Consider the following 12,847-nt stretch of genomic DNA (forward strand, 5'->3'; position numbering starts at 1 on the left):
TACTTTAGTAGTATACATGTATTAGAGGTAAGGTACTTGGAGTTAGGTAAAATTGGTACTTTTGTTAATAAAAGAACACAGTTTTGTGTTATTTGACTACAAAATGAAATAGGATTTGTACAACTTGGAGTTCAACACAAAGATAGAGGACGCTGCATTCGGAAAAAAATATAGCTATTGTCTTGATCTGGGACTCCGTCACACGCGAGGAAAAAAGCAAACTTGTATGATGATAGGATCAGCAGGGCATGCCTTTTATGAAGTTTCTTTTAAACTGTGACATGAGTTCATTTCACCTGGCCACTACAGTTTTAATACCCTCAAAGATCAACCTCATATCCAAACAAGCTTTAGGTGTTAAGTTTCCATCGGTAGTAATACATTCCGACCCTATTAGATTTTACCCCGGAATATCATGCTTGCCTTTCATTTACAATATGTCATCATAAGCTCTGAGAAGCACCTTGAACCATCATTGTAATAACATGTTTAAAACTTGAACTAAAACGTTACAGTATGCGAAAAAGTTTTGAATATTTATTAATCAATATATGCTATTATAATGATTGTCATTATGGAATTACTCCGTTAGATAAGAAAAACGCTTTTACCTGCGAGTATTATATCGGCGTGCGCGTTTCTTTGTATTCGTAATGTACATGTATATGGTGGTAGAGAATGTGTGTATCCCGAGCCGAGCCCGAGCCGAAGACCCGAGCCCGAGCTTTGGATATTTCCGTTTTTCTCCTTCATTACAGAATGGATTAAAGTGATTTTTTCTACAAAGATTTGATTTCAGGTTTAAAATCAATCCGTGTAAGTGGATTTTCTTAAAATGTATTTTAACGTCCTAAATCGACGATTTTCATTTTTTAGGGGGAGAATTTGTGTAGCCCGCAATCAAGCGTGACTATTCATGTTTTTTGCTAATTATTTCCGATACATGCTATTATTAGAATATGTTTAAATCAAAAGTCTGATTGAAATTATTTTGAAAGTATTATGTGCGTGATGTCAGAGACGTATATACCTGATATACAAGTCTCTGGTGATGTATACTTTTGATAGAACTAATTACTTTGTCTGGTAATTTATAAAAAAAAAAATATTTAATTAACTGAATACATCCCTAGCTGCACGGACCACGGGTATTTGTAGGTAATCAAATAATAAAAACAACGTATTTTATTATCATATTTTATAATGCAGCTGAACGAAGACTCATAAAACTTTTACATTCGGATGCTCTCGTATTCGGATTGTCTCTAGAGTGTAGCTTGTTTTGTTAATCCGAAAACGAAGATGTCTACACGCTTTGTAAGCGACTCTCATTTGGACTTTCACACGAAAGGTCCGGGTAGTCTATGCTTCCGTAGGTTTGTTGATTGGAATATCAGTATTGTTTGTATTTGGATATAAGTATTCTAACTGGGACGCAGCCTTATGGGGACTGACTTCCGGTAAGTGACAGTACTTACAAACATAAATCCTACACTGTCAGTACACATACGACATATATATACAAGAACTTTACAATCTGTTTAAGAAGTAATACCATGGAAATAAACTGAACACACTGATGGATGCAGCATTTACAGCCATGTGTGTTCAATTCGTTAGTTAGTCGTCTGTAAAATAGCCTACCACCTGTGACCATATTGTTATATGTCAACATACATGCAGATCTACATGTATACATGTGTGGCTATCAGGGGTCAAGAACTGGGTCGAGGCATGCCATTCACAGGCAGGGAATTCGAATAAGATAAGATCTGTCTTCGCATTAAACATGCACAGGGACCGATATGAATTTGCATATGGAATCTAAAAAACAAGACTTTAAAACTTACTTGGAAATATCGATTAACAAACTTTAACAACTGCCAACTCTATAAGATGGGACCCTTCGTGTCTGGCGTGTAATTTTATTACGCCTTATGTAGATACACTACATTAGACTATACCCACGTAAATTGAGATTCTATACCTGCTGAATCCACAGTGCTACCACATAGTGCTCCTAGAATTTAGGATGGATAACCTGTCGACCATTTTGTTCATTTTATCAGTCTGAAATTTGCGATCCAATGTAACTTAAAAAAGATTCATGAAACATTTCCTGCGAAATAGAGATGAATAAATTTCACTTGTCTATATTCAATATACAGGTAACTGCCTATTAAATATTTTATTGTAGGATATAGCCCTATAGGTAGTCTAACTTTATAAGGTATAGGTAGTCTAACTTTATAAGGTATAGATAGTGTAAAATACAATAAAAAGAAAATTGAATGGTTTCCCGTTTAATATAACATATGTTTCACTCGTATGACAGAATATTTCAATATTTTCCACTGGTGCTTCTGCATACACTCGTGAAAATATCGATATTCTGTCATACTCGTGAAATATATGTTATATTAAACAGGGAACCATTCAATATCCTCTCCATATGGAATGTAGTATCGGTTTGTGTTTCTCAGGTATATGAGAAACATGTCGGTCGGTGCTGTCGTGGTTGTGTCTTTGGGTAAGACACTTAACCTAATGCCATGCGACAAGTCTCCAATATGTTGTTTAGTGAGGTAGTCACCAACTACAACAAGGTGACTCCGCCTCAAAACGACCCTGAAACAAACCAATAAAGTAATCCAACACAGTGACACATGCAGAGGGCATCATAGTTTTATTTAACTCTATTGAATTGGATTATTCGACGTGTCGTCTGTCTAAATGGGGACACCATATATATCGTTCATGATTGGTTTCCTTATTTAGTAAAATCATATCCAATCCTGTGCTTACCGCCACTCTACGTATCATTGTCATAGCACCTCATAACGCTTCACTCTCGCTCAAAATTACAGATCATTTTTCGTTATTTAAAAAAATGTGATGAGTATAATGCTGAATTCCTTCATAATACACTATAGAATACCTGTTTTCTAATATTTAAGGAGTTTTAGTATGAGTACACGTAGCCAGAGTTTCCTCTGACTCTGACATATGGTGTCAGGACCAGAGAAAACTCGGGCTAGAGTAAACGCCGGGCACGTCCGTCAAGCCCTTTTGCTTTGGCTTTAATGTCTCAACCGCAAAATAAATGGTTTTGTTTTTGCATGTAACACTGTTCATTATGTCACTGATACATATAAACGCCACCATAAGTCCATCCTCGATACTTCAGGGGATCACATACGCTCTCTTCAGCTCTTGAATACATTTGGTATGACATGGGGTGAAGGGAGCGTATGTCATTGTGGTCGTAAACTCTGGAGTATCAAGGATGTCATAAGTCATGGTTACTATGACGTTATGTCTCGTTTGTCAAAGATAATTGTAAAGTAGAAAACAAGTGGAACATCCCAGTGGAAATCTGAAATGTACGCAAACCATAAGACAATCCTGTAAAGCTATACAATGTTATACGGCGTTAAAGGGAAAACAAGAAAAGAAATAATCACTGTTAAATAGCTCATTGTATCATTTAACTTGAAAATATCACAAATCGCTTGTCACTGCAGCGTATCGATCTTTGGTCTATGACAGATTAACCCGTGATCATCCAGTCTCATAAACAATTTCTATGCATTCAACACGAAACTGCCTGGTTCATTTTATTACTATTGGCGTAAGGCATGTAAAGGAAATAGTATACAGTTGTCAATGTACAACTCCCCTTATACGATTGCCCGAGCACTGCCAACAACTCTTAATCAAGTGTTATAACTATAGTGTGTACCTCTTACACCACCTCTTGAACATTATGTAGATAATTACGGTAAACAATCACTCCCACATCCTGACCACTCGTACAGTACTCATGTACTACCTCTTGTTGGCCAAGGGATGGTTCAAGATAAATCTATTTAGACATTCTGGACCTCCAATTATTCAGATGGAAAATGAACGGACGGAAAAAACAAGGAGACTATGTTTGAATAATTACTAATTTACTGTCATGCAATCAGACATTATCTGTGGGGCAATATCATGAATAGAGAAAATCAATCTAAAGTCTAGATGGTCATTCTCACTACGTTACATGTTCCTAACGTAGTGAAAATGACCATCTAGATTTCAATTAGATTGAGAGAAAATAAACACATTTTGTGTCTGAGCTGAATTTCAATAAGGGTACTATTATTATGAGTCTGTCTTTTATAAAACTCCGTTGTTTCTCTGTTTATCGACAGGTTTAGTGGCGGGCCTGACATTATTACTACATATCCAGTACTACAGGAAGATTTCCAAAGGGCTCTACATAGAACGTACTTCGCTCAGTAGACTGATGCTGTTAGGATGTTTTATCCAGTTAGCGGGTGTGTGTGGCTTCGTCGTGTATCTCACTCTAGCAATCACACAAGGACAAGGTGAGACAATTAACTCTCGACAGGTACACTTATCTAATATTTATTTTAATTTTCGGTGGGACATATTTACTAGTTCATATGTTGTTAAATCGATCAAAGCCTTGCATCAATCTGATCCATTGTGTATTGATGTGATCCATTGTGTATCAGTCTGATCCATTGTGTATTGATGTGATCCATTGTGTATTGATGTGATCCATTGTGTAATGTGTATTGATGTGATCCATTGTGTATTGATGTTCCATTGTGTATTGATGTGTTCCATTGTGTATTGATGTGATCCATTGTGTATTGATGTGATCCATTGTGTATTGATGTAATCCATTGTAAATTGATGTGATGCATTGTGTACCGATGTGATCCATTGTGTATCGATGTGATCCATTGTGTGTCAGTCTGATCCATTGTGTATCGATGTGATTCATTGTGTATTGATGTGATTCATTGTGTATTGATGTGATCCATTGTGTATTGATGTGATCCATTGTGTATTGATGTGATCCAATGTGTATTGATGTAATCCATTGTGTATTGATGTGATCCATTGTGTATCGATCTGATCCATTGTGTATTGATGTGATCCATTGTGTGTCGATGTGATCCATTGTGTATCGATATGATCAATTGTGTGTCAGTCTGATCCATTGTGTATCGATGTAATTCATTGTGTATTGATGTGATCCATTGTGTATCGATGTGATCCATTGTGTATTGATGTAATCCATTGTGTATTAATGTGATCCATTGTGTATTGATGTGATCCATTGTGTATTTATGTGATCCAATGTGTATCGATGTGATCCACTGTGTATTGATGTAATCCATTGTAAATAGATGTGATGCATTGTGTATTGATGTGATCCATTGTGTATCGATGTGATCTATTGTGTATTGATGTAATCAATTGTATATCGATGTGATTCATTGTGTATCGATGTGATCCATTGTGTATTGATGTGATCCATTGTGTATCGATCTGATCCATTGTGTATTGATGTGATCCATTGTGTATCGATGTGATCCATTGTGTATCGATATGATCAATTGTGTGTCAGTCTGATCCATTGTGTATCGATGTAATTCATTGTGTATTGATGTGATCCATTGTGTATTGATGTGATCCATTGTGTATCGATGTGATCCATTGTATATTGATGTAATCCATTGTAAATAGATGTGATGCATTGTGTATTGATGTGATCCATTGTATTGATGTGATCCATTGTGTATTGATGTGATCCATTGTGTATCGATGTGATCCAATGTGTATTGATGTGATCCATTGTGTATTGATGTAATCAATTGTGTATTGATGTGATCCATTGTGTATTGATGTGATCCATTGTGTATTGATGTGATCTATTGTGTATTGATGTAATCCATTGTAAATTGATGTGATGCATTGTGTATTGATGTGATCCATTGTGTCTTGATGTGATCCATTGTGTATTGATGTGATCCAATGTGTATTGATGTGATCCATTGTGTGTCGATGTGATCCATTGTATGTTGATGTGATCCAATGTGTATTGATAATCCATTGTGTATTGATGTAATCCATTGTGTATTGATGTTATCAATTGTATATCGATGTGATTCATTGTGTATCGATGTGATCCATTGTGTATTGATGTGATCCATTGTGTATCGATGTGATCCATTGTGTATTGATGTGATCCATTGTGTATTGATGTAATCCATTGTGTATTGATGTAATCCATTGTGTATTGATGTGATCCATTGTGTGTCAGTCTGATCCATTGTGTATTGATGTGATCCATTGTGTATCGATGTGATCCATTGTGTATCGATGTGATCCATTGTGTATTGATGTAATCCATTGTGTATTGATGTGATCCATTGTGTATGGATGTGATCCATTGTATATTGATGTAATCCATTGTGTATTGATGTGATCCATTGTGTATTGATGTGATGCATTGTGTATTGATGTGATCCATTGTGTCTTGATGTGATCCATTGTGTATTGATGTGATCCAATGTGTATTGATGTGATCCATTGTGTGTCGATGTGATCCATTGTATGTTGATGTGATCCAATGTGTATCGATGTAATCCATTGTGTATTGATGGTATCCATTGTGTATTGATGTGATCCATTGTGTATTGATGTGATCCATTGTGTGTCAGTCTGATCCTTTGTGTATTGATGTGACTCATTGTGTATTGATGTGATCCATTGTGTATCGATGTGATCCATTGTGTATTGATGTAATCCATTGTGTATTGATGTGATCCATTGTGTATGGATGTGATCCATTGTATATTGATGTAATCCATTGTGTATTAATGTGATCCATTGTGTATTGATGTGATCCATTGTGTATTGATGTGATCCATTGTGTATTGATGTAATCCATTGTGTATTGATGTAATCAATTGTATATCGATGTGATTCATTGTGTATCGATGTGATCCATTGTGTATCGATGTGATCCATTGTGTATTGATATGATCCATTGTGTATTGATGTGATCCATTGTGTATTGATAATCCATTGTGTATTGATGTGATCCATTGTGTATTGATGTGATCCATTGTGTATTGATAATCCATTGTGTATTGATGTAATCCATTGTGTATTGATGTAATCAATTGTATATCGATGTGATTCATTGTGTATCGATGTGATCCATTGTGTATTGATGTGATCCATTGTGTATCGATGTGATCCATTGTGTATTGATGTAATCCATTGTGTATTGATGTGATCCATTGTGTGTCAGTCTGATCCATTGTGTATTGATGTGATCCATTGTGTATTGATGTGATCCATTGTGTATCGATGTGATCCATTGTGTATTGATGTAATCCATTGTGTATTGATGTGATCCATTGTGTATGGATGTGATCCATTGTATATTGATGTAATCCATTGTGTATTGATGTGATCCATTGTGTATTGATGTGATCCATTGTGTATTGATGTAATCCATTGTGTATTGATGTAATCAATTGTATATCGATGTGATTCATTGTGTATCGATGTGATCCATTGTGTATTGATGTGATTCATTGTGTATTGATATGATCCATTGTGTATTGATGTGATCCATTGTGTATTGAAAATCCATTGTGTATTGATGTGATCCATTGTGTATTGATGTGATCCATTGTGTATTGATGTAATCCATTGTGTATTGATGTAATCAATTGTATATCGATGTGATTCATTGTGTATCGATGTGATCCATTGTGTATTGATGTGATTCATTGTGTATTGATATGATCCATTGTGTATTGATGTGATCCATTGTGTATTGATAATCCATTGTGTCAGTCTGATCCATTGTGTATTGATGTGATCCATTGTGTATTGATGTAATCCATTGTGTATTGATGTAATCAATTGTATATCGATGTGATTCATTGTGTATCGATGTGATCCATTGTGTATTGATGTGATTCATTGTGTATTGATATGATCCATTGTGTATTGAAAATCCATTGTGTATTGATGTGATCCATTGTGTATTGATGTGATCCATTGTGTATTGATGTGATCCATTGTGTATTGATGTGATCCATTGTGTATTGATGTAATCCATTGTGTATTGATGTGATGCATTGTGTATTGATGTGATCCATTGTGTGTCGATGTGATCCATTGTGTATTGATGTAATCAATTGTGTATTGATGTGATGCATTGTGTATTGATGTGATCCATTGTGTGTCGATGTGATCCATTGTGTATTGATGTGATCCATTGTGTATCAGTATGATCCATTGTGTATCAATCTGATCCATTGTGTCTTGATGTGATCCATTGTGTATTGATGTTCAATTGTGTATTGATATGATCCATTGTGTATTGAAAATCCATTGTGTATTGATGTGATCCATTGTGTATTGATGTAATCCATTGTGTATTGATGTGATCCATTGTGTCTTGATGTGATCCATTGTGTATTGATGTAATCAATTGTATATCGATGTGATTCATTGTGTATCGATGTGATCCATTGTGTATTGATGTGATTCATTGTGTATTGATGTGATCCATTGTGTATTGATGTGATCCATTGTGTATTGATGTGATCCTTTGTGTATTGATGTGATCCATTGTGTATCGATCTGATTCATTGTGTATTGATGTGATCCATTGTGTATTGATGTGATCCATTGTGTATTGATGTGATCCATTGTGTATCGATCTGATTCATTGTGTATTGATGTGAGCCATTGTGTATTGATGTGATCCATGATGTATTGATGTGATCCATTGTGTCTTGATGTGATCCATTGTGTATTGATGTGATCCAATGTGTATTGATGTGATCCAATGTGTATTGATGTGATCCATTGTGTGTCGATGTGATCCATTGTATGTTGATGTGATCCATTGTGTTTTCGATGTGATCCATTATGTAATGATGTGATCCATTGTGTATTGATGTAATCCATTGTGTATCGATGTGATCCACTGTGTATTGATGTTCCATTGTGTATTGATGTGATCCATTGTGTATTGATGTTCCATTGTGTATTGATGTGATCCAATGTGTATCGATGTAATCCATTGTGTATTGATGGTATCCATTGTGTATTGATGTGATCCATTGTGTATTGATGTGATCCATTGTGTGTCAGTCTGATCCTGTGTGTCAGTCTGATCCTTTGTGTATTGATGTGACTCATTGTGTATTGATGTGATCCATTGTGTATTGATGTTCCATTGTGTATTGATGTGATCCATTGTGTATTGATGTTCCATTGTGTATTGATGTGATCCATTGTGTATTGATGTTCCATTGTGTATTGATGTGATCCAATGTGTATTGATGTAATCCATTGTGTATTGATGTGATCCATTGTGTATTGATGTGATTCATTGTGTATCGATGTGATCCATTGTGTATTGATGTTCCATTGTGTATTGTGTATTGATGTGATCCATTGTGTATTGATGTGATCCATTGTCTGTCAGTCTGATCCATTGTGTATTGATGTGATCCATTGTGTATTGATGTGATCCATTGTGTATCGATGTGATCCATTGTATGCCAATGGGATCCAGTGTATTAACGATGTATGATTTTGTACCTACAGGTTTACAGATCTATGGTGCAGGCTACTATCTGACCCTAGTATGGTGTTTTATGACATGGAAGTGGGGATTCATTCTGTTGTTGTCAGCACGGAGGTATCGCAACAAATTTTACGAAGTTTACACAATTTTGCCGAAATCTGATAAATGTTAGTATTTCAGATTAAATTTGATATACTGCCACCTTTCAAAACCTGACTTACAGCACTACCGCATGTTTCAACAAGGTGCAGAAACAGTCAGGGACATTAACTTGAGAAATCACATATTTTCGTTGGTTGACATTTATGCTACCAATGAATTCTAAAATGAGCATTAACTGGTGCTCTGATATTTACTTTACTCTCTGCTTCAGCTCAATTAGATAAGTCAAATTTATGTTTTATTGCTTTTTATTTTTTATAATATTAATTATTTGTACACAACACACAGGTTTAATGAGGTCCGATTGCATCCTTATAATTACGTTATATATATAACAATAGAAAGGATAGTGATGTTTATGTAACGTGGACCCCCATATGGCATCGTACACCTTTCATTTTGAAATAATGGTAATGTAAACCTCGTTATGATAACACAAAACTACACCTTTTCTCCAAACCTACCTATGTTAAAACATTCACCTGTGAAATTCCAAGTAGCTTTTATTAGGATGAATTATTATGGTCAAATACGAAATGTAGCTGTAAAATATTAGATAAAGTTATCTCTTTACTTCATATAGAAAGGTAGAAACGGCAACTTACATGTATGTGATACAGATATGGTTTAGTTATTGTTATCTATGATACGTAGGTAAACACTTGTGTATGGTATATATATATATATATATATGTGATAGGTAAACACTTATGTATGGTATATATATATATATGATAGGTAAACACTTACGTATGGTATATATATCATTCTACCATGTTTGCTATGCAACGCCAGTTTTGATTGGTTTAAAACCATGTATTATTTTCCAATAATACACGCTCGTGCCAATAATACACGCTCGTGAGTCACGGCTGTAACAATTTTATATATCTAATATTCACCCTTTTTAGCTCACCGGTTACGAGTAACCGAGAGCTAATGCTGTCACCCCGGCGTCCGCGTCGGCGTCGGCGTCCGGCGTCGGCGTCCCACCCCAAAACTTTAAAGTTTTTGGAGTAAGTTTTTGGAAAGCTTGTAAGTCCAAAAGTATACACCTCAGGCCCTTCGAAGTTGGTTTATGCATTCATTAGAGGCATAGGAGTGATGTTATGGCAAAATTATGCGGAAAAAAATTGTGATTTTTTCACATTTTACCATTTAGTGGACTTAACTTTTTTGGCACCAAAACCCACTTTAAAGTTTTTGGAGTAAGTTTTTGGAAAGCTTGTAAGTCCAAAAGTATACACCTCAGGCCCTTCTAAGTTGGTTTATGCATTCATTAGAGGTCTAGGAGTGATGTTATGGCAAACTTATGCAGAAAAAAATTGTGATTTTTTCGCATTTTACCATTTAGTGGACTTAACTTTTTTGGCACCAAAACCCACTTTAAAGTTTTTGGAGTAAGTTTTTGGAAAGCTTGTAAGTCCAAAAGTATACACCTCAGGCCCTTCTAATTTAGTTTATGAATTCATTAGAGGTCTAGGAGTGATGTTATGGCAATATCATGCGGAAAAAAATTGTGATTTTTTCGCATTTTACCATTATGTGGACTTAACTTTTTTTGCACCAAAACTCACTTCAAAGTTTTGGGGGTAAGTAAAAAAGTATACACCTATCACCCTTCTAATTGGTTTATACATTCATTAAAGATCCAGGAGTGATGCTGTGGCAAATCATACAGAAACAAAATTGGCAGTTTGGCATTTTACTATTTAGTGGACTTACTTTTTTTTGACACAAAAACTCACTTTAAAGATTTTGGGGGTTAGTTTTGAAAAGCTTGGAAGTCCACACCCTTCTTATTTGGTTTATACATCCATTAGAGGTCTTGGAGCGATATTATGTGACATACAATTTCAAAATGACATGCTTATACATACATAAAAAATGAAAGCATATTGTGATTGCTGCCACCGGTGAGCTTTCGCAATCATTGATTGCACTTGTTATAAAAGGTCTTTTCCAGATGTCCTGTTGATTTCGCTTCGAAAATAAATGTTACTGGATGCAGTGTTGGCATGGAAGCATAACAGGACAAGAAGGTCGGTATCCTCTCCAACTACCTCTACAGGCTGCATTCTTGCACAAGACACCGCAGTCTGGACGATAGACAGATCTGCATCATCTTCAGCATGAACAGTGACAAATCCTTTGTCTTGTAGTTTGGAACTAAGTAAATTAATGAAGGCCTGCTTGTTTTCCGGATTGGATAGGAATGCTTCCTTCTTCGTTCTACATGGCATGTTCTCAGTAAAGTCCGCTATTCTTCTCGAATAGGTCCCCCTGTTACGCCGCATGTGAGTAACATCTTTGATTGTTGGTCCATTAAGGTAGCCATCAAATACAACAGTTGGTTTGTCATATTTCCTACTGACATACTCGACATATGCACTACAGATGGATGAAAAAGATGCTCCTAGTGCCCATGGAATTCTCTGAAGCAGAGAACCTCCGTCAATAACACTTATGATGTCGCATGGGAGTGACTCCGAGCTACAATTTCCTGTATTCCATATTGCATCAGCTAGAGCTGGTTTCTGAGCCTGTCTCGGCAATCCCGAAGAATCAAATAAAGAAGATGGAAATCCACACAGTTCGTATTTGAACAATTCAGTCGGATCATCATACATGTGGCCTGAAGCCACAGTAAGACGCTGAAATAGAAGCTGGGGGTCCACTTCAATCCTATCCCCATCAACTTTAACACATGTTTTTGTACCAAGAGTAACAACTTGCTTTGATCTTTTGAAGGAATGTTCAAGAATGCTATGGCCAGTCATTTCTTCAATTATTGCCTTTCCTACTTCTCGTGCTGAATCCTGGTTCACGGCATCATCTGCAGTTTCCCCGGTTTCTAAATTACGTAGCGATGGGTCATCTGAAAATGGATTTCGCTCCTTCAACACTGCAAGAATTGTCTTTACATCTTGGCAATCTTTTTCCTGTCTTGCTGTCGAAGTCTCTTTGTGTTGCTCACTTGTCTGATACCCAGTCCCAGTTAAGGCTTGCATCGCATTATTCACATCAGCACAAGCTGGCATAGACATCAGCCATTGAGATCTCTGGACCTCCCCCATCCCCCGTCCTCTTGTCAAGCCGCCAGTCGTCTTTACACTCCTCATCAACTCCTGCTCAATGACAAGATCTGAAGACAGACCAGCCCAATATCTATCACTTCTTCTCAGAACATGGTATCCATTCTTGAATAAAGCGCAAACATCCGGATGTGTGGAGTTGAGGTTCTGCATTGTAGCAAGATAT

At 36.2% G+C, this 12,847-nt stretch overlaps 1 protein-coding gene across 1 annotated transcript; it reads left to right on the plus strand.

Moving 5' to 3' along the window:
- The first annotated feature begins 574 nt into the window (after positions 1–574).
- LOC117340815 (heme transporter hrg1-A-like) lies at positions 575–10,303 on the plus strand. The gene is made up of 4 exons (XM_033902595.1): positions 575–587; positions 1,323–1,460; positions 4,197–4,373; positions 9,445–10,303. Exons 1-4 carry the CDS (start codon positions 575–577, stop codon positions 9,594–9,596), a joined length of 480 nt encoding a protein of 159 aa, XP_033758486.1. The 3' UTR covers positions 9,597–10,303.
- Positions 10,304–12,847: the final 2,544 nt, after the last annotated feature.

This window comes from Pecten maximus, chromosome 2 (assembly GCF_902652985.1).
Source record: "Pecten maximus chromosome 2, xPecMax1.1, whole genome shotgun sequence".
In the NCBI taxonomy this organism is placed as follows: domain Eukaryota; kingdom Metazoa; phylum Mollusca; class Bivalvia; order Pectinida; family Pectinidae; genus Pecten; species Pecten maximus.